Genomic DNA, 21,335 nt, shown 5'->3' with positions numbered 1-21,335 from the left:
TTCTCTCTTTTTCCTCTCTGCCAAGTCTTGGCTTCTCCCAAGATTGCTAGCTGTTCCTCACCTTCCCCAATACTTCTCAGTTCCCATCTTTTGGAATCTCTCTAGGTCTCAAAATTGTTCTGGATCCTGTCACTTTTTGAGTTTGGGAATGTAGGATGGAGTCTTTTTTAGGGGATGTCCATGTGCACACACGTGTGGTCATTAGGGTAACCAGCTCATCCCCATTTGTCTAGGACTTTCTCAGTTTTAGCACTGCAAGTCTCTTGTCCCAGGCCCCTGAGTCTCTAACAAACGTAAATGTTTGATTACTTGAGTGGTCACACCGACCATCACCCCAGGTTCTGCTTTTTTGACTGTTTACACCACCCAGGCAGAAGTCAAGTTAGAGGAAATCCAGTCCTCAGGGTCGGGCCAGGGTCACCAAAACTGGGATTGGACAGGGCTCTGGACTTGGGGGAGGGGGCAGAAAGTATGGTTAGAGTGTCTAGTCTGGGGCAGAGGGAGAAAGACCATAGAGAGAGATGGAGGTGGGGAGCAGCTTGGAAGAGGAGGCAAAGACAACCTAGTTCCTGTCAGAAGGGGCCTCTGGGTAACCCCAGAGCTCTGAGCCAGAAGCGTCTATCCCCAAACACTAACTTCATGGCTTTCTTCCTGTCCTTGTGCACCAGAGCAGAGGCTTCCTAACTTCTGCTACACATTTCCTATCCCACACACCGTCTGTGGCCAGAAGGCTCTTCCTCAACTCTGCCTCCAGCTCTTACTGTGGTTTCAGCCCATCTCTTTTCATCATATCCTCTAGCTGATAGCTGCTGGGTCAACTCTGATCTGGCTCTTCTCTTTTTTTATTTCTTAAAAAAATTTAATTTACTTATTTTTTCCTGTGCTGGGTCTTCATAGCTGCGCACGGGCTTTCTCAAGTCGTGGTGAGTGGGGGTTACTCTCTAATTGTGGTGTGTGAGTTTCTCACTGAGGGGGCTTCTCTCGTTGTGGCTTGAAGGCTCTAGGGCTCAGGTTCAGGAATTGTGGCACACGGGCTTAGTTGCCCCTTGGCATGTGGAATCTTCCTGGAGCAGGGATTGAATCCCTATCCCCTGTACTGGCAGGCAGATTCTTAACCACAGGGAAGTCCTGCTCTGGCTTTTCTCAAGGCAGGAAAGCTGGGGCCACTACAAAGGTTAAGGGACCTCAGTGACCACCATTACACTCTTACCCATTACCACCATTATGCATATTTCCCAAGAAGTGGTGGAGTTGGAAGGGAAGCAGGAAGGCTCATGATTGGATTGAAGATTAGACTTCTTGGTTCTTAGCTTCTGCAGGAGAGTCAAGAAGAGGAGACTGCCCTCCTTCCAGGGAGGGGCAAGAGTGATCCTTTTGGGGGCTGCTTCGCTTTCCACATTCCTGGTTCCCCCCTCTCTCACGTCTGCTTCTTGTGCTCATCTCTGCTTTCCCTCTGTGTCTAAGGTGGGACAGAAGTCAGCTGTGGGAAGGTAGGAAAGAGGTAGTGCTGACTTACTTGCCCAGCCCCACATCTTAAGTCCAAATTCATGTGGCAGCATAGCCACATTGGCAGTGCAAGGCAAGTGCTTCATGAAGGGGAAGAAATTGTCATTCTGTGTGATACTAGAGAGACCATTTGGCTTCTACGAAAGAAAAGGGAGATGGACCTAGAATGGAACTAGTTCTTTTAAATGAGAGGAGGGATGGAGGGTGCTGTAAGGGGGTCCTCTCCACCAAATCCCAGTCATGGCTTGAAACTAAGTCAAAGACAGTGCTGTCCTCTTTAAGTCATGACATCACCTGACCCAAACCCAGAACCAAGCCCCAGTCCACATTTCCTATTAATCTGAAAATCTACATCTTTCACAGAAGATATAAAGATAGTCAACATTCTGACCTCTTAGTCTGAGTCCATTTCCCCTCTCTGGCTTCCTTCTCTCCTTCTCTTGCATGACAATTCATTATTCTGTTCCATTCTTCAGTCTCGACCTTCATCTGAGGCCACATCTCAGCCTACCCACCCCCTCACTCCTCTTTCCTCTCTCATTGCCCCTCTCAGGGCTCTTCTCTTCTGGCCCCACCCCTGAGGAGTCCTCCTTCCCACTGGGCTCTTCTGGAACACAAAGACTATTCCACCCCACCTAGTGAAGGGAGCCGGTAGGAGTTTCCGCCCCACCCTCAGGAAGGTGCATCTCCCCTCCCCTGCTCTTTGGTACTTCCTCTCTAGCTGACTTAACTGACAGCACCCAGACTCCAGGCCAGGCCCCTGGCACCAGCACAGATCTGGGGATAGGCTACACCATTCTGCCCTCGCCCTGGGACTGGCACCAGCTTCCAACCAGTGCCCGGCAAAGCCTTAAGTAAGTACCCTGGAGTAGGGGAGGTGGGGGGAGGGAGCACAGCTGTAAGAGAAAGTCCAAAGGACTTCCAAAGCAAGCTGAGGAACTTGAGAGGACTTGGTCTTGTCTCCTGTCCACGAAATCTTCCCCATCCCTGTTATTCTTGGTGGACCCTGGGCACCTCTGGAGTGAGTGGGTAGGTGATTGGAAGAGGTCAGTGGCACTTGAGTGGGCTGAGGGTCTGGCCGGGGTGGGGGGGTAGTAGGGGAAAGGAGCTAGCCTTTTGAGAGGTGCAGCATTGTTAAGGAAAGCTTCCACTTTGGTTCTGGGTTTTAGGGTCTCCTAAGGGACGGTGGCTGACGGGTCTGGAAATACTGCTTCTGCTGTTGCTGTATATTTTGCAATTGGGTCTATGGGCAGGAAGGGGCTCTGTGGCCCAGTTAGGAAATTAATCTTTCTACTCAGCCAGGTCCCCTTAAGACAGGTCAGTGGGTGATGATGAGGGTAGTATACCCTGGTGAGCAGCATCTGATGGCACTGATCTTGGAGACGGATGAGAGTACCCAGACTAGGTGTGTCCAGAGTGTCAGGAAACCCTTCCTTCATATGCGTGTCACCCTTACTCTCCAGGTCCTTGCTATAGCCATGAACACTACATCTCCTGCAGCACCCTCCTCACCGGGTGTCAATTTCATCTCGCTGCTGGTCATCATCGTACTGTCAGTGGCACTGGCTGTAGGGCTTCCTGGCAACAGCTTTGTGGTGTGGAGCATCCTGGCAAAGCTGCCGAAGCGCTCTGTCACTGCCCTGATGGTGCTGCACTTGGCCCTGGCCGACCTGGCCGTCTTGCTCACTGCCCCCTTTTTCCTCCACTCTGTGGCCCAAGGCACCTGGACTTTCGGAACATCCGGCTGCCGCCTGTTCCACTATGTCTGTGGAGTCAGCATGTATGCCAGCGTCCTGCTTATCACGGCCATGAGTCTGGACCGCTCGCTGGCAGTGGCCCTCCCCTTTGTGTCCCAGAAGCTGCGCACCAAGGCAGTCGCCTGGCGGGTGCTGGCCGGCATCTGGGTAGTGTCTGTTCTGCTGGCCACTCCCGTCCTCTTGTACCGCACGGTGCACTTGCAACCGGACAATAGGAGCCTGACCTGCTTCCTGACGTATCCCAGCGAGAGACATCGGGCCTTCCATCTGTTCTTCGAGGTGATCACCGGCTTCCTGCTGCCCTTCCTGGTCGTGGTGGCCAGCTACTGCGACATCGGGCGCAGGTTGCGGGCCCGGCGCTTCCGCCGCAGCCGCCGCACCGGCCGCCTGGTGGCGCTCATCATCCTGGCCTTCGCCGTCTTCTGGCTGCCCTACCACGCGGTGAACCTGGCCGAGGGGTTCCGCGCCGCAGCGGGCCAGGCCCTGGGTTCCGGACTGGTGGGTTATCGGCTGCTCCTGGCCCGCCACGTGCTCATCACGGTGGCCTTCCTGAGCAGCAGCGTGAACCCCGTGCTGTACGCGTGCGCCGGGGGCGGTCTGTTGCGTTCGGCCGGCATGGGCTTCGTCGCCAAGCTGTTGGAGGGCACCGGCTCCGAGGCATCCAGCAGCCGTCGCGTGGGCTCCCTGGCCCAGACGGTGAGGGGCACCCCCGCCTCTCCCGAGCCTGACCCCACCGAGAGCCTCACTGCCTCCACCAACCCTCTCGAGTGAAGCGAACTCAACTAGGCCTGCTGGCTGGCCTCAGCGCAAAGACCCTAGCTTGGGGGAATGCCCTCCCCGCTGGCCTGACCCAATTTTTGACCATCCCCCTCCTTCCCCCAGGAGGAGAACGCTGGTGGGAGAGTGGAGCGGAAGCGGGGGAGGGGCACAAGTCAGGGCTGAATGGGAACCGGGTCCCCACAGGCAGCTTTACAATTAAAACTGAAGTCTGAAACTGGGTCAACTCCGGTCTGTGTGATGTGTTCATGATGGGGGACTGGGGTGCTCCTGGTTGCTCCTTCTCAATCGCAGAGTGGCACATCCTTTAGTTTCCCATGCTTTTCAGTTTTGGGACACAGAGACAGAGAAATCAGACCTTCCCACCCCGATTCTGAGGAAGGTGATCTGCAGATCATACTTGGAACAACACAGGTCTGCAGACCCCTGAAGGAGCTGGCCAAGGAAGACCACCCAGGTGTGCCCATCACACCAGACTCCCTGACTCAGCACAGGAAGAATATTTAGACCTTCTAGGAGGTGTCTGCCCAGAGGGCTGGGGTGGGGATCTTTGTTAGTGGGACTCCAACCTCCTGCCAGTACTCTGTGTCCTCTCAATGGGAGAGGACAATCTCTTAGGGGATTGCCTCTTTTCCCTCTCTCTCCCGAGGCAGTCTCACCAGTGAGCCAAGTCATCAGATCTTATTCCCTAGAACTCTGCACGCCAGCATCCTGCCAGCCCCTAAAATGCTGTGGCGCAGGCTGGAGCTGAAGGCCCTCTGTGATGTGGTCACCCTTAGGAAATGAAGATTTGCAAAAGCGAGACGGTTGGGTCATTTTTTACTTGGGAAGACTGTTGTCTTGGAGAGCCTTGGACTGGCTCTGTTCTGACAGCATTTAAGAAGACGGCAGTGGCAGTTTACTTTTTGAATCTCTTGCATAAAAAGAGAAAGACAACTAGGAGAAAAGTCAAAAATCCTCATGTAACATCTGCACATCAAGATACCTCTCATGGACCCCAAAATGTGAGCAAGGATGAGTCATGGATGCTTCAGGACCTATGTAATATCAGCATCTGGGCAGGAGGCAAAAGGAAGCAAGGGAGAATCTGAGAGACCTGAGAATTGGAGACCCCAACTGTATACATGTCCTTGCTAGAAAGCATGGTGGGTCAGCTTGAGAACAGCAGCTGGAATGGGGAGGGACCTAATAGATTATATCCCAGGCCTCCCACCCATGCTACATAGTAAGCACATAACAGGTGCTTATTTAGTGTTTGTTGTGTGAATAAAGATGAAATGTCATTTTCCTGGAGGTTCTTTCCAGTGTTTGTGGGTGGGAAGCAGGAGAGAACAAATCTTTGTTCTGAGTCATGTGGATAAAATTCTTTCTACTTCCAAGGGTCCCCAGTACTGGAATCAGGTTGGCAGGCAGGCAGGGAGGCAGAGGCAGTCCTTTTGCTGAGCTTGTGAGAAAAAAATCACTCCTTTTTAACACACTCATGCTCACACTTGCACACACACATTCAGTTTGGCCTGGGAAGAAGCAGTCCTACTGAGCGGTGAGGAGAAGATGCTCCTCAGCTAAACTAGCAGCCTCTGACATCAATTCTAGCCCAGACATACCAGAGTCTCTTTACTGAGGATCTTACAGATGAGATGGAGAGGATGGGGTTGGGTTCTCAACCTAGGGAGGCCGAGGGAGGTCCAGTTCGTGTCAAATCTGTGTTCAAGAAGTAGGTGCAGAGCTGCCCTTTGCCTTTGACCTTGATGATGCCCCGGCTGTAGCAGGTGTAGCCTAAGGACTGCAGGGCCCAGGCTGTCTCTTCTGTTACCTGCGATTGGAAAGGGGTGAGGGAATGCGGGGCTGTCCGTAGCCCTACCCCTGCCCCCGCGCCTGAGGGGCTCCCTCACCTGAATCTTGCCCAGGACCCCTGTACTCTCCATGCGGCTGGCCACATTCACCGTGTTGCCCCAGATGTCATACTGTGGTTTCTGGGCCCCAATCACTCCAGCCACTACAGGTCCGTGGTTTAACCCTGACAAGAGGTGTAAAGAGGGGGAGTTTTGACGAAGAAGATGGGGAAAAGAAACCTCAGGGAACTAGACTGAAGGTGCTGGGGGCCTTGGAGGCAAGCAGGACAGGCTAGAGGAGTGCTGCTTAGGGAAGGAAGTGGATGGGCCTCCCAGCTTCATGCTCCGTCCCAAGGGGTGAGTCTGAAGGGGCTTCCTGGGATGAGCTGGGGAGCAGCTAACAAAGGACTTGGCGGAGGGAGAGCTTGGGAAGGTGAGAAGGAGGTCCCAAACTGCCCCAGGAAGGGAGGGTCCTCACCTACACGCAAGCGGAAGTTGTTGAATGAGTGCTTGTTGATGACATCCAGCTTAGACCCAAGGGCCACAGCAAATTCTACCATGGTGCCAAGGTGGCCGCAGCTTTGCTCAGCATCCTGGCAAAGGGCCAGCCCACCAGGATGGGTCAATGAAGGCACAAGGATAAGGCCCACTTATGGGCCCGCCAAGGAGAGCCCAAAAGAAGGTTAGTAGGAAAGGAAGGGATGCGGTACCTGCTGTGCATCCTGTCCAGAGGTGGCGTTCAAGCCGGTAGCTGCCATGTAGGTGCTGCAGATGGTTTTGATCTTCTCCACCCCACTGAACTTGGGCTTGGAGAGCAGCTGTACAGAAAGGAGGCTGTGTCCCCGGTCTCTCTGGTTCTCTCCCAGAAGCCCAGCCCCAGGCTTTTGGAAGCTAAAGGACCAGTTGTGGGGTCAGGGATGGTGGCAGGGTGAGAGCTGGCAGTGAGCAGAGTTGTTGGGGGGGGCAGGGCTGGGGGATCAGAGGAGAAGCAGGAGGGCTGGGGAGGGGAGGATGGTCCTCCTGGCCAGGACAGTGAAGTGCAAGGAGGGCCTGGTGGGAAATTCTAGGATCCAGGACATAGGGTCTGGGGGGACCCTTGGAGCTGTCACCTCATCAAAATCAGCGATTATCTCATTGAGCAGCCGCAGACACTCTAGTCCCTCATGGTTGATGCTGGATTCAGAGTAGAACTCCTTAAAGTCTGGGACTGAGGCGAAGAGGACACACACACACTCGTAGGATTGGTGGTAGAGGTCCTGGGAGGGCAGGAGGCTGGGGTGAGGGGCTATGCCATGTTCTTCCCCCTTCTGGGTCTATATGGGCCCTCCTCCCTGTGTCCACACCCCTCCCCCTCGGTGTAAGAAGGATCAGGAAGGAAGGAGAGGGGAAGGGTCAGGTTACCCCAGGGATGTGACCCAGGAGTTAAAGATTGGGTCACATTGGGATTCCAGGGAAGAGAGAGGTTCGGAGTCAAGATCACCTCACAGCAATGTGAAGGGAGTCTCTTTTGGAACTGGGATCATACCCATGGGAATTATCTTTATATCTTATTGCTGAAAAGTGCTAAGTCAGCTTACAAAGATAGCTACACTTTGGAAGATAAAATGAAGCAGTAATAGCCTCCAGAACTCTGAGAAATAAATTTTGCTATTCAAACTAAAAAAAAAAAAAAGCAATAGTAGGGAAAAGAAGAGTCTAGAGCAGCAGCATCCAGCAGAAGTGTCTGTGGTGATGGAAATGTTCTGTTGGCTGCACTGTTCTATATGGTGGCCACTAGCCAAAGGAGCTGTGGAACACTTGAAATAGGGCCAGTGTGACCGAGGAACTGAATCTTCTATTTTAATGAACGGCCACACTGAGGCTAACGGCTACCAAACTGGACAGTGCAGGGCTAGAGAGACGGGAGGACTGTGTCCTTCACACCGTTCCTATTGACACTCATTGAGGCTTTTGAAGGGTAGGGAGCAGCAATCAGAGAGGACAGACCTTCCCAGTAAGACCTCGGGAGGCAGAGACTGTGCTCACCAAAGACAGAGCCTAAGAACTTGTAAAAATGGAGGCCTCTGACAGGCATGGGGGCTTGGGAGGCCGCCCAACCCGTCAGGCAGGAGTCCAGACAAGATGAGCCAGGCCAAGACTTTCGTCCTTTGGGGCGCAGGAGTTGGGGGTGGGGAGTCACCTCATTGCGCCGATTCTGACCAATGAACTGGGGGGCCACGTGGGCAGGGAGCACGTTCTCCAAGAGCAGCCGAGTCAGGTTCTCCATCGTCTCCGTCTCTTCCTGCTCTTGCCTCAGCTTCTTCTTCCACAGAAAGTCCAGGCGGCAGTAATATTCATTCTGTGGAGGGTCACAGGGGGCCAGGGGGAGACACAGTACAGGGGGTCCAGCTTCTGAGCATTCACCCCCTCACCCCATGATGCTTAAAACCACACTCTACCCCCAGTTTAGAGAAAAACTTAACGTGCAACTCTGCCCAGGGAGACTGCCTCGAATCTAGATTCAAATGACGGAGGGCAGCAGTGGAAGAGGATTTTTTCTTAAACATGATTTCCCTAGATTGGGGTGGAAGGGAGGGGCGGAGGGGAGGATTTAAGGGCACTCCTGTTGGGGAGCAAAGAAGAAAGGGAGCAAGAAATTTCACTTAGAAGCTTCCAACGGACAGACCATTTGGGTTCGCCCCTGGAAATATGAGATAAGGGAAAGGGTGAGAGAGACTAAATCACGTATATGGGGACCCAGCCTCACCCTTTCTAGGGAGGCCCTGGAGGGTTGAGCTGGGAGACTTACCTGCCGAGCCAGGACTAGGAGGGTGAAGAAGAAGATGAAGAAGGAGACTGCTCCCATCAGTTTGGGCTCCTTCAGCACCCCTGGCCTGAGGAGGCCACAGATCAGGCTTGTCCCATGGCCTCCCCAACACTTCCCGCACCAGCACCCACATGGCCCTTGGCCTTTGCCCTGTGGGTGGTTCAGGCAGAGAGATGAAGAGAGTTCTGCTCTGTCCCATCCCAGCCTGGGCCCCTCTGTGCAGCGGCCGTGCGCACCTGGAGTCCAAGGTGCCCAGATAGAGGCGGGCGATGAGGCAGTCGGACAACCAGGCGTGGGAGTGCAGGAAGATGGAGCAGGCGGCACCAGCCACAGCAGCAGCAGCAGCAGCTTCAGCTCAAAGCTCATGTGCAGGAAGAGGGAGCAGGAGAGGAACCCCAACACGCAGCAGTGCATGGAGTACTGTGGGGCCAGGCGGCATGGTCAGGAGGTGGGCCTGTCCCACGGGCAGGGGCGGGGGACAGCCCAGGGCTCCTGTCCTATTGAGGGGGCAGAGGTGACAGTCACACGAACACACACCGAGTGGGACTCGTGTCTGTCCCTGTCCACAGGATGGAGTGGGGGAAGGGGCCACGGAAGGCTCTGGAGAAGGACGTTCAGGGCCGTGAGGGACACTCACTGGGACGCTGATGAGAGGCAAGGACCCAGGGAGCTCCCAGGAGAGGTTGGAAGCCATGGAGGATACATTGGGAGCCTGGAAAGGGCAGGTTGATGCTGCTGGTAAGAAGACCTGCAGGAGACAAGGAGCTGAGGCAGGCAGGCAGCTGCTTGGGCACGATGGTGACTTGAGCTGGGTTTCAGCTGACCCAGGGGTGAGTCGGGGCCAGACTCTGCCACAGTGGCGGATCCTGCGATCCTCCCTGGTTGGTGAGGGAGTCTCGGTGCTGAGGTCCTCGCTGGGAGTGAGCAGGGATTGGGGGAGTGGGTGTCATGAGCATTAGTCTGTCATGGATCCACTGTGTGATCTTTTGCCAACCACATAATCTCTCTGGGCCTCAGCTTCTGCTTTTGTAACTTGGTTGGAGGATGATTCCTAAGGTGTTTTTCAGGGCCAGGATTCTAGGAATGATTCTAAGTTCTAAAAAACCTGCCAAACTCAGCTTTCAAAATCATAATGTGTGAGGTAGGGCTTCCCTGGTGGCTCAGATGGTAAAGAAACTGCCTGCAATGTGGGAGACCCAGGGTCAATCCCTGGGTTGGGAAGATCCCCTAGAGAAGGGAATGGCAACCCACTTCAGTATTCTTGCCTGGAGAATCCCATGGATAGAGGAGCCTAGCCTATCATAGAAAAAACATAGGAAGGATGTCCACCGAAGTGTTATTAATGATGATTATGCCCAGGTAGTAGGCTGTAAGGGAAAGGGAAATCACTCATTTGTGTCCAACTCTTAGCGACCCCATGGACGGCAGCCCACCAGGCTCCTCTGTCCATGGGATTTTCCAGGCAAGTGTACTGGAGTGGGGTGCCATTGCCGTCTCCGGTGGTAGGCTGTGCATGACTGTAATTTTCATTTATACTTGTCCAACACTTCCAGTATCCCCTGGCCTTAGTCCAGCTGTTCTCCCAAATCCAAGGGTCCTCTTTCAGCCTCTGGAAGGTCCAGCATGCTCTGTTGGGGGTGCACAGAGCCCCTTCTCTCTCACCAGACTGGTAATGGCCATGGCGAAGACGAGCAGGATGGTAGTGGTGCCCAGAGCCACTCGCAGTCCTGGCCGTGTGGCCACCAGGACAGACAGGGTGGGTAGCCAGTGCAGCATCTTGGGGCCTTTCAAGACACACTTCTGTGGAAGGAGCATGGGAGTCTTAGCCATGCAGCTGGAGCAGCCACTACAGGCCAGGTTGTGGTCAGGGCCCCAGCTCACCACTCTGCCCCTAAGCCCACCTCACCGTCAGGTGCTCTGAGAAGCAGACGAAGAGGAGGAGGAAGAAGAGGAGGAAGGTGATGCTATAGGTGATGGTCAGAGCTGGAGGCCTAAAGAGAGACAGAATGAGGCCTTGAAGAGCCAAAATAGGCTTTCTGTGTGATGGGAAGGCATCCTGAAATCTGGGCAGGAGACACAGGAAAAATGGGTGCTGGGGATCTGAACCGGCTGCTGCTGAAGCCTAGGCTGATAAAAGATGATGACATGCTGATGACCTGGGAAAGCTGCAGGGTCTCGGACAGTACTGTGATAACTCAGGGACAATTTTCGAAGGGACTGGGGCTCATGAGAGTGGCTGAGGCTGCATCAAACTGGTCTCTGGGCTTTGGGGCCAAAGTTATTTCACCTGGCTGAGTTTTGAATGAGTCCTCACACTTCCTTGCAGTGAACTAGGAGTGAAGACCTACTCCCTAAGCTCATTTGCTGTAAGATTTGGATTTCTTAATGGAAACAAAAGAAATCCAAATCTCATGGGACTGTTGTTAGAACTGAGAGATAGGCACGTAAAAATGCTCGGGGTATGCAGAAAGTGCACAGGACGGAAGACAGTGAGATGAGGGTTACGATTACTGGTTCCCCAGGACAAGTATTTTCATTTCCTCTGTGGTTCAGTGCCCTGAGCCGAGGGGAAGTTAGGGAAGAAAGAGTGGGTCAGGGGTTCTCTTTTGGAGAATCAGGGCTTCCCTTGTCTAGGGGTCTCTCACCTGTTTGTCACCAGCATCTGGATAACGAAGTTGGAGAGAAAAACCAGGAAGGTGCAGGCTGCATAGTATTTGAAGGCGGGGAGTGCAGAGAGCCGATACTGCAAAGGTTGGGGAGGGGTCGGCACCAGTGCTGCCCAATTACCTTGAAGGTGTCAATCCCCAGCAAGGAGTGGGTCCCCAGCTTCACTGTCCCACCCTCCAGTTCTGACCCAGGAAGCCCCTACCGGTTCTCCAAGGAGCTGTCCTCCAAGGAGCTGTCCTCCTTCCTCCCATCACCACCCAGTAATTCAAAGGACTAGTACGAGAGCCCTTCACCCCTCCAAGGTCACAAACTGGCCAGAACTGGGAAAGGGAGGTGGGACCCCAGGACCTTCCCCTCCCCAAGGCAGAGAAACTGAGGTTGGGAAGTCCTCTGGTGCCATTTCCCCAGCCTACCTCTTTCTCCATCTCCTTCTCTCTGAAGTACAGTGTCAATGGATTGAAGTCCTTTGATTGTTTCCACTGTCTGGTAGGAGGTGGGGGGCAGGAAGCCCAGAAGAGGAAGGGGCGGGGGGGGGGGGGTGTGCATGGTCAGGTGAGTGGAAAGGCTAGAGCTGGGAAGGTGTTCCCTTCCTTTCTGGGCAGAGGAAGCACTGTCCTTCCTCTCCCACCCAAGCCCTGGCCTCCAGCCCTCCCAGCCCTCTTCAGATTTCCATACTTCTGAGAATTGAGCTGTTCGATGACCTGGAAGAACTTGGCATCCCCGGTGTCTAGTTCCTCGTCAAGTCCCCGCGGGGTACGGCTCCTGCACAGTGAGAGCCCAGCTGTCACCAGGAAGACCCTTGAAAGCATCTGGGCAAAGCAGGAGCAGCCCCCAAGGGAGGATGGAGGTAGTTCACAGGGACAACCCCACTCAAATTTGCTCAGGCCACCTCACCGGTCCAGGCTCCACTGGGGGCTGAAGGAAGACAGGGCCTTCTCCTACAAGGAGAACACAGGGATGGAGGAAGATGAAAGATGGTGAGCACCCTCCACCATGGTGGAGCCTCTCTGCAGCGAGGCATTTCAAATTTGCACGGGCCTTGACTTGAGCATATGACCCAACTCTCTCTCTCTCCCTTTCTCTCTTTATCTCTGTCTCTCTTTATACACATCACCATTTCTATCTCCATTTACATCTCTACCAAATCCTACCTGCCCACAAACCACATTTATTTCTTCAAGCTTCTTTCTGACCTTTCAGACTCCAAGAGTCTCTATGCCCTCTGATTTTCTCATAGTTTCTATCACTTAAGAGGCAACCCTGGATCTTCTGTAGGCTTGATGGCTGTGATTTCTTGTGTCTCATCTTCCCTAAGGACTGCAACCGATTCCAAAGGCAGTGACTTGCCCATCACTCCATGCCAAAAAAAAAAAAAAAAAAAAATCCCTGTTGGTTGAAACTGGAATGGCAATGCAGAACAATTTGAATCTCCTCTGCCTTTCCATGATGATCAGGCTGAGCTGGGAGGTGGTCGGGGAGAGAACCAAAAATGGAGAAGAAAGGGGAAGAGGAAGAGAAACCTGGTTAGTCATTTTCTTCTGCACCAAAAGGAATACGCAATGTGTGCAGAGACGTGAGAGTGAGCATGCAACTGAGGATGAGCGCCAAGGAAGGAGGTGAAGTGCCGCAGCCACTACCTAGGGCAAGATGTAGGCTGACCATCTTTCCCCACTCCCCTGGCTCACGTGAAGAAAACAGGTCACAGGGGGCCACCCTGTGGGTTTGGCCCACAAACCAAAACCCTGTGTACATGAGAGGAGCAGAGAGGGAGAGACAGACTGATTGAGAGGTATGTTTTTGGCATGGAACCATCTATACATCTACACCTCAGTCTAACTTTTATCAAATTACCTCCGGTCCTCCCCTATGCCTATAAATTATTTAAAGGCAGGGAACTATCTCATTCATTTCTGTCTTTTCCAGAACTACCCTAGTGCATGCCACATAGTAGGTACTGAAAGATTGTAGAAGGAATAAATATGGATGGATGGTAGCCACCACACAAACACTGCCCAGTCACCCCACAGTTCCACATTGTTTAATAGTAATCCAGGTGTGATTCTCAGGATCCTTAACATTTAAATGAGACCCTGGAACGTCAGGGACTGAGAAGGGAGTCTCTGGGCTGGTGTGGTCCTGCATGGAAAGATACCTTAGAACAAAGGGTTCCCACTCTGCCCTGACACTTAGCCTGCATGACAGTGAAGGATTTAGGGAGGCCTGGCAGGGTTCTGAGGAGGCATCCCCACCATGAGGGATGAGGATTGCACTCAGCACTGTCCTACAGCCCCTGGGCAAGCCCCCTTCTCCCCTACCCACACCGGGCGGCCTCATCCTGCAATAGTCACTGGGTCTTGGGTCCTTCCTTCCTCTCCATCCTGCCAGCAAAGCACTCTGACCTCTCCCCTTCCCCACACTGAGGCATTCAGCCACTGAGCCACTGCTGCCAAGGTCCTCCACCCCTCCCCGCTCCCCACTGCTCACTGGTCTCTGGCCTGCTTTCCTGCTGGATGGGAGGGGGGCGATGACACAGAAAGGGTAGTCTGGAGTCGCCCCATAAATCCAAGCAGGTCTACCTGGCTGAGAAGATTCTGGGAAGATCTGTGGACAAGTGGCTAGGAATGCTGAACAGTTTTGGGGAAGATGGGGTACAATGGAGGAGAACAGGCTGAGGAATCGAATCCCAGGGCAAGCCTTTAGGGACATGGCCTGGGTCCCTGCATGAGGGGGTTCAGGCCACTCATCATCAAGTACCAAGAGCCTGTGCTCAAGATGCAGGCTTTCCCAGCAGGTGATGAATCACTCATTACTTTGAAGTGCTTTGCATAGATCAGCCAGTAACGTCCTGCCCTAGCTTTTCCCAGATAAGGGGTGGGCCGGCCTTCCTGCCGTCTCCCTGACTCTGCCCACTCATGGTTACTTCCTTCTTCAAGGCCATGAGAGATTTTCATTTTCACCTTATCTTATCTGTGTGCAAGTGCTGGAGAGTGGGGGCAGCGAGTGACCGGCCCCCACTGTCCTGGTCCCAGTAGGGACTGAAGATGAGAGCGTGCAGTCTGAGCTAAACAGACCCATTTCCTGGTGGGAATGGGTGTGCAGCACTGGCCTCAGAGTTAGGAGGGAGTATGGTTCCAGGGGAAGGGGCTTCCTGAATGGAGGCTGGGGAGCAATGGGCATGGTGTCTAAGGGGTCTTGAGTCTTCTCTGAACTGAGCTCAGAGGGAAGTCATCTTTGTCCTTTCTCTGGAAAGAAGGGCAAAGAAGGTCCTGAACCAGTGACTGGGGTGACCAGATAGTTCAGAACCTTGGGATGTCATCAAGTGACTCACTGGTGGAGGGGGCAAAAAGGGCTGGAAGCGGGCCACGGGGGTGGGTTGATGTTAAGTGCTGGGCTCATGAAGGAGGTGCACATACCGGGAGAGGGGTCGAAGTGGACACAGGGCTCTCTACATGGCTCAGGTGGGCGAAAGGCTTGGCTGCACCCCAGGACTCCAGGTAGCGGGTCATCAGCAGTGACGGACGCATCTTGGGGCCCTCAAGAGATGACAGCAACCCTCCTGCAGTGCCCTTCTCGTCTTCCTCTGCAGCCTGGGCCATATGAGGGCTGAGAGTCAAGATCACGTTGACTTGACTTCCCCATTCTCCCCACACTCCTTTAAGGCTTGTGTCCCGTCCCTCGTGATACACACATCAGGACCCAGGAGCTCAATCTCTGGCATGGACGAGATCAGGCTCATCGGCTGTGGATGTTGGGGTGGGCCAGGCCATGGGGTCCAGGCTGGGTTCTTACCCAGGGGTCGATGACCAGGTAGGTCGGCTCGCCTAGCTCCCGAAGATACGGGTCCCGGTGTTCCATGGCTGCATCCTCCACAGCATAAGCCCCGGCCAGCAGGGCCAGCGTAGCCCCTGTGATATGTACTCGTCTGGAAGGAGAGGGCAGGAGAAATCAGGAGGGAGGGCTTCTAAACCTCTCATTTCTTTCGAGGATCTTTCCTGGAGGTCTGACTTCCAGCAAGATCCTGTGCTACAGGAGGTGTCTCCCAGGCCCCCTCACTGTCCCCAGGATCTCCCTGAGCCCCACTTGGGAACATGCTCATTTTAAAGAACTGTGAAAACCAGGCATGTGGGAGGCCTGATGGGTCTTTTGCTATAGCCTCCTGGAGCCCCAGCTCTCACCCTGGCACTCCACTCGCCTCCATGTGGTTGGCCAGAGTGACATCATGGGACCAGACATCATACTGCCATTTCTGTAGCCCGATGACCCCACAGAGCACGCTGCCTGAGTGCACGCCCACACGCATGTTGATATCCACGCCCGTGGCTGCCCGGAGTTTCCTGAGCAAGATGTGTAGAGAGCGTCTGAGTGCTGACTTCAGCCCTACCCTTGCTGTACCCCTCCCTCTTTCCACGGGGACTTCCACCATCCTGTCGGCTCCTCCGCACATCCATCCTGCCCACGCCAGCTGACCTGATGGCCCGGCACATGTCCAGCCCCATGCGCACACAGTTGATGGCATGGTCTGGCAGTGAGAGCGGCAGCCCGGAGACACAGTAGTAACAGTCTCCCAGGATCTTGATCCGCATGCATTCGTGCTCCTAGGGGAAGGGTGTGCAGGGGGTGGGGGCATCTGGTTAGCAGCCAGAGGAGGCAGGAAGGAGCTGGGACAAGTGGGCGCAAATGTGGCATCCCTGAAGAACTTCTGAGGTTGAGAGTGTCGAGATCAGATCTAGGGCCTCCCTCAACTTGATATGGGGCAGGCTGAGGTTTTCTATGTGGGTGTCTTTCTCAGAAGGGCATCTGAAGGGTTGGGATGTTTGTGAATCTCTCCAGTTTTGGCACATGTAGGGTGTATCCAGATTTGAGCATATGAAAGTCATCTCAGGATTGAGGGTTTTTTGGGGGGAGGACACCCAAGATTAAATTCCTTGGGGGCATCCCTGGGGATGCTAAGCTGAGGATGCAGAGAGCAGAGATTTCCCTTGAAAGAGCCTCCTAACATTAGTGCATCAGAAAAATCCATCTAGATTTGGTGTCCAGAGACACCTGTGCTGGGACTCAGAGGCTGTTCGGGGGTGTTGTGGTTGGGGCATCTGTGAGGATGTTGAAAGGTCCCTCCAAGTCTGAGGTGTGCAGTGAGCAGTTCCATACCTGGGAATGTCTGAGAGGGTTTCCTACCGCAGTGGAGTATCTGGGAGTCCACATGAGCTTGGAAGTGGGACTGGGATCTTATAAGGCAGGACTGTCCCTGTCAGGGTCTCTCCAGGGTGGGGAGTTTGAAGGTAGGGAAGGAAGCCCCCTCTGACCTTGGCGATTTGGTCGAACTTGCCAAAAAGCTCGTTGAGCATAAGCACCAGCTCCTTGGGGGAGCACTCACTGGCCAGTCGCGTGAAGCCCACGATGTCAGCATACAGCACGCTGGGCAGGGCAGGGCAGACAGCATCAGTGCGGCTGGGGTCTCAGCCCACGCCCCCTCCCCTCTGACCATCCTGTTTCATACCTGACTCCCTGGTGCCTCTTAACATAGAGGCTGTGGAAGTTGTTGGTGCTCTCTGGCCGTGACCCCTGTCCAGCCTGCAGTCGTGCCATGATCTCCTCCTTCATCTCTCGGGCCAGGTAGGCAGGAAGGATGGACAAGAGAAGATGTTCCTGAGGGAGGCAACTATGAGCACCAACCCTCACCCCCACTCCCTAAAGCCGGGAGCCCCACCCGCCTCAAGCCCCTAGGAGCCTGCAGACTCCCCCAGCCCCAGAGGTGTTCACCAGAGCGATGGCCCAGGTCCTTCCCACCATCCACAGCCCGGCTCCAGCTCTGCCCGGCACTGATCGACGTTGGGGATTAAACTTCCAGCACCAACACAGGAATTAGAGCCCTTCGTTTAATATCGTAAGGGCTCTAAAGGGCTTTCACACGATTCAAGTTTTTTTTAACCTCACAGCCGCCTTCCAAGGTGGGCAATAGCTATATTTTATAAAGGAGGAAACAGCTCAAGTGACCCTCCTAAAGTCATTCAGTCTCCGGAGCCCGGTTGTGTGACCCAAACAACTCCTCTGTCCGAGCCCCAGCCCCACTCGGCCTCCTGGCCCGGAGGACCTGATGCTTCTTCTCGGTGTCCAGTCTCCGCCGCGAGTGCAGGGAACTAAGCGCCTCCCGGAACGTGGCGCGCAGCGCGCGCTCCATCAGCGCCTTGTGATAGGCTCCGGCCACGTTCCCACACAGGAACAGCACCGCGTTTGCAGCCAGCTGCGGGGAGGGTCAGTCTCAGAGGACGCCGCTCCCCGGGGCGGGGGCGGGGGGCTAACTGAGATGGCAGGGAGGACTCTACAGTTAAGAGTATCTCGAGGCAACGGATGCCGCATTGTGGAGTCTGTAGGGTGCTCTTCTCCCTCACCCCACCACCCCATCCAGACCCTTGGTTGCTGCACCGACATAGCCTCTTCGGTCTAGAAACCTGCCGGAAATACCTCTCCACCATCTCCGCCCACGCGGCAGCAGGAAACTGCTCAAGCTCCAATTTTTACATTCTCTGTGAAGGTTCTGTTATCCACATCTGTCCCCATCGCCCTGGTCCCCTGGCGAACTCCCTTCCCCGGGGGCCAGAGCCCTCTTCTGGCGTTTGCAGGCATCGCGCCTGCACTGTGGACCAGCTCCACCAGGTCTGTTTGAACCTTGGACCCTCCCTTGTACCCTGCCACGGAGTCAGCTCGACAAAACAGTTGGTGAATGCCCAGAGGAAGCAAGCAGCGCCCAGCGGAGCCAGCCCCGGACACAGCCTGTGCTTCCTGCGTGCTCACCTGTGGCAGCAGCGCCGGCTGGGTGTCGGGCTGAGGCCCAAGATACAGCCCGAGGACCAGCAAGTGTGAGAGTGAGGAGGTGACACCCGCGGTGATGGCGTCCCGCATGTCCAAGGGCAACATGGCATACACAGTGAAGATGACGAAAAGGAAGAAGGACACCTGGGGAGAGGGGCATTGGAAGTTGCAAGCTCATGCTGTTCCTCCAGGCCTGGGTGCATGTTTGAGGCCTAGGAATCCCCATTCCCCTGCTCCACCTGCCTCACCTGGTCCCAGGCGCTCACCACACCCCCAGTGAACAGGAAGCTGTGGCCTAGTGCAAGCAGTGCTACCCACACGAGGCCTGACAGGGGACGTGTCCAGCGCTGCAGTCGCTGCTCCCGGGACGCCAGGACCAGCAGCAGTGAGAAGCCGCCCAGAGCGCACAGCACAGTGGTCAAGAAGGCTGGGTCTGCAGCCAGCTCCTGGTGGGGAGGGGGAACACGAGGCAAGATAGGAATGTGGGGTTTGGTGAGCTTATCCAAGGAGAGGAGGAACAGACAGCAGTGAGCAAAGCACCTCCACTTGTCTTTCACATTAGATTGAAATACATGAAAATGCTAATAATCTGTTTTTAATCAACAGAGCCAGCAGTCTCCTATGATTCAACTTACTATCTCACTTGCATAGTGCAGGGCGACTGAACCTAGACCATCTACCCAGAAGACCTTGCTCCAACCTCATATTGGCCACTTGTGAATCTATGACCTTTCTGAGCCTCAGGTTTTTCACCTGTCAGATAGGAACTATAGCACTCTCCCACCCCCATCCCACCCCTAGAATCCCAAAGCAAGTGAAAAATTCTAGCTCACAGAGGGACTTAGCGTGAGTGTATCCAATCTGGCCAATTGGCTTGGGAAATTCCCTGCCTGGGGGCCGAGGCCCTGCCCCCACCTCCCAGTGCTTTGGCAGGGGGACACCGAGAAACTCCCTTGCCTGCCTAGGAGCTGGATCTCCCCATTCCTCAAGGCGTAGAAGCACCACCCCGTTCCCAGTCTCCACCATTTGTCCCCACCTCTTCCTGGACTTGGAGGAGGACCATTGGTCTCATCCAGTGGGTTTCCCACCTTGCCTCCGAAATGTGGGAAGAAAACATGGAGCAGGATGTTTCCAGAAATGGAACTGAAGAGCCCTTTTCCCCCCACAAAAGAAGCTGGAAATAGGTTAACTGGAGACTAAATGAGAGTGGGGTGGAAAGTGCTTTCTGGGAGTCTGTGGGTACAACTGCCGCACAGCCCCCGAAGAGGGAAAGAAAACCAGGAAACAGATTCCCATGGGGCCCAGTGTAATTTCCCTCCTGGAAAATCAGAAAACCTGGCGTTGGATTTAATCCCAGGACCAGCAGATCACAGGCGCTGGTTAAGATTGGTCAGACCCACAGAGAAATTAGAACAGAACTCTACAGGGGAAAAAAATAAAATAATAAAAAAAGAAGCTTTGAGGGCCCAGCTGTCTCCTTGTATAGGCCCAGAAACTGTGGCCTGAAAGGCTGTGACTTGTGCAGGGTCACTGCAGCTCCTAGCAAGGTCCAGCAAAGAAAACACATCGAAAAGAAGACCCACGAATCCCAACCCTGAAAATGCCCCGGAGGCAGTGCCTGTCCCGAAGTCCTCAGGGACGCCTGCCCCAGATTCCCCCTCCACCCCGCTGCTCACCCTGCCACTTGCCCAGGCCACAGGGAGCAGCGCCAGGAGCCCCAAGAGCACGATCAGCAGCAGCAGCAGCAGCAGCGGGTACTGCTGGCTCAGGCTGTAGTAGGTCTCGTAGAAGAGGTCTTCGCTGGGGGGCTGCCGAGGACTGAAGAGGCGGGCCATGGTCTCGCCCGCCCGGCGCCACACCGCCTGGGGGTGGATCCCTGGGCCTGAGGAGGGTTAGGGTGGGTTACTGTCTGAGGCCCCAACCAGCCCCAACTGTGCCCTTCTCACCAGGACCAAGCCACTTGCTCCCAGACCTCCCAAGCGCAATCCTGTCTCCTTCCAGGTACTCTCTGGGCTTCCCAGCCTTTTTCCAGCTGGTGCTGAGGGGACACCCCACTCATTTGATCATCACCCCTCAAACCCAGACTGCAGAGATGCTCAGGCAAAAGCCAGGGGCACAGGATTTAAGGTTAAAGCAAAGGAACCCCAGCCTCCCCCTTTCCCCTCAACTCACGGCCGCGATACTGCTGTAGCTGAACTGAGTAACGCTGGGGCAGGTTATGGAGCGTGCTGCTAGGCTAGAAGCTCTGAACCCAGGGCAACAGGCGCTTCCCTCCAGGCGCCTCGGCCCCCTCCCACTTCCCCGATGGGACGGCCCGGCCCTTCCTGTACCCTAGCCAGGCTCGGCACTCCGCCTCCTCCCCCACTCTGATTGTCTCTCCTGACACCACAGCCTCCCCACAACTGCTCCCCTCAAGGAAGGGGAATGCAGACCATGGGATAGATGCAAGGGGTGGTGTGGGCTGCACCAAGTGTCAAATGTCAAAATGGCCCCAGACCTTGGGTGTGGGGAGACTGAGGGTGGGCTGGAGCAAAAGCTGGCAAGGATGTGGGGAAGAAGAGCATGGTGCTGAATGGGGACCAGGGTCTAGGTCCAGAGGAGAGGCAATCCTTCCCTGCCCCTCCAGCCTGGATGGCAGTGCTGTGGCCACGTCTGAGCGGTCTATACTCCAGTGGTGTCCAGCTCCATGGAAGGGGCACGTCTGCGTGTAGCTTCGTGGAAACATTGCTGTCCACTCCCAAATGCCAGCTGAGAATCAAAGGTTTCCAATGTGTCCATGGAAGCAACGTGTGTGTGAACGTGTGTGGGGGAGGGAGGTGGTAGTATGGCGGCTGACCTACGAGGGAGGCTAGGGGCATCATGCAGGGCAAAGATGTGCTGGGGTCTGAGAATTCCCAGGGAGAGCCCCCTCCCCAGGACTCCACTACCAAGTGTCCATAGCCCAGAAGAAAAGGTGGTGGCGGGACCACAGCCTGTAGCCTCAGGGTTTGGTTTAGGGTGGGGTCTTGCCTGCTCTATAGGAAGTGCTCTGCCCTGAGATTAGAGCTGCCCCAGGAGCCAGGATTCCTCCCTGCCCCCACCGCCAGCACGGCCCTGACCTTGTGTGCCACAACACTGCCCACCCACAGCCCTCAGCATCCCACTTCTGGCCATACAGAGAAACCACAGTGCATCGCACTC

At 54.9% G+C, this 21,335-nt stretch overlaps 2 protein-coding genes across 2 annotated transcripts; one reads left to right on the top strand and one right to left on the bottom strand.

The window, feature by feature from the left end:
* Positions 1–2,044: 2,044 nt before the first annotated feature.
* On the top strand, positions 2,045–4,266 carry LTB4R (leukotriene B4 receptor). The gene is made up of 2 exons (XM_020881001.2): positions 2,045–2,360; positions 2,970–4,266. The coding sequence occupies exon 2, from the start codon at positions 2,985–2,987 to the stop codon at positions 4,032–4,034; it is 1,050 nt and encodes a 349-aa protein (XP_020736660.1). The 5' UTR covers positions 2,045–2,360; positions 2,970–2,984; the 3' UTR covers positions 4,035–4,266.
* Positions 4,267–4,842: 576 nt separating this feature from the next.
* ADCY4 (adenylate cyclase 4) lies at positions 4,843–20,423 on the bottom strand. Its single transcript, XM_020880999.2, is given in 27 exon segments — positions 4,843–5,853; positions 5,933–6,057; positions 6,351–6,465; positions 6,583–6,690; positions 6,982–7,128; positions 8,052–8,210; positions 8,661–8,745; positions 8,915–9,002; positions 9,005–9,098; positions 9,316–9,426; positions 10,341–10,478; positions 10,585–10,669; positions 11,324–11,421; positions 11,759–11,828; positions 12,021–12,107; positions 12,240–12,283; positions 14,759–14,932; positions 15,135–15,267; positions 15,521–15,679; positions 15,813–15,940; positions 16,649–16,760; positions 16,843–16,991; positions 17,437–17,586; positions 18,138–18,299; positions 18,404–18,601; positions 19,832–20,037; positions 20,328–20,423. Coding segments are annotated over 26 exon segments (3,231 nt in total). The 5' UTR covers positions 19,991–20,037; positions 20,328–20,423; the 3' UTR covers positions 4,843–5,700.
* Between the last annotated feature and the right edge of the window lie 912 nt (positions 20,424–21,335).

Source organism: Odocoileus virginianus, chromosome 6 (genome assembly GCF_023699985.2).
Source record: "Odocoileus virginianus isolate 20LAN1187 ecotype Illinois chromosome 6, Ovbor_1.2, whole genome shotgun sequence".
Taxonomy (NCBI): Eukaryota; Metazoa; Chordata; class Mammalia; order Artiodactyla; family Cervidae; genus Odocoileus; species Odocoileus virginianus.
This window is presented reverse-complemented; position numbering and strand designations above follow the sequence as displayed.

Bases quoted from the DNA above. Each gene is read 5' to 3' on its own strand.
- LTB4R (XM_020881001.2), top strand. From the start codon at position 2,985: ATGAACACTACATCTCCTGCAGCACCCTCCTCACCGGGTGTCAATTTC.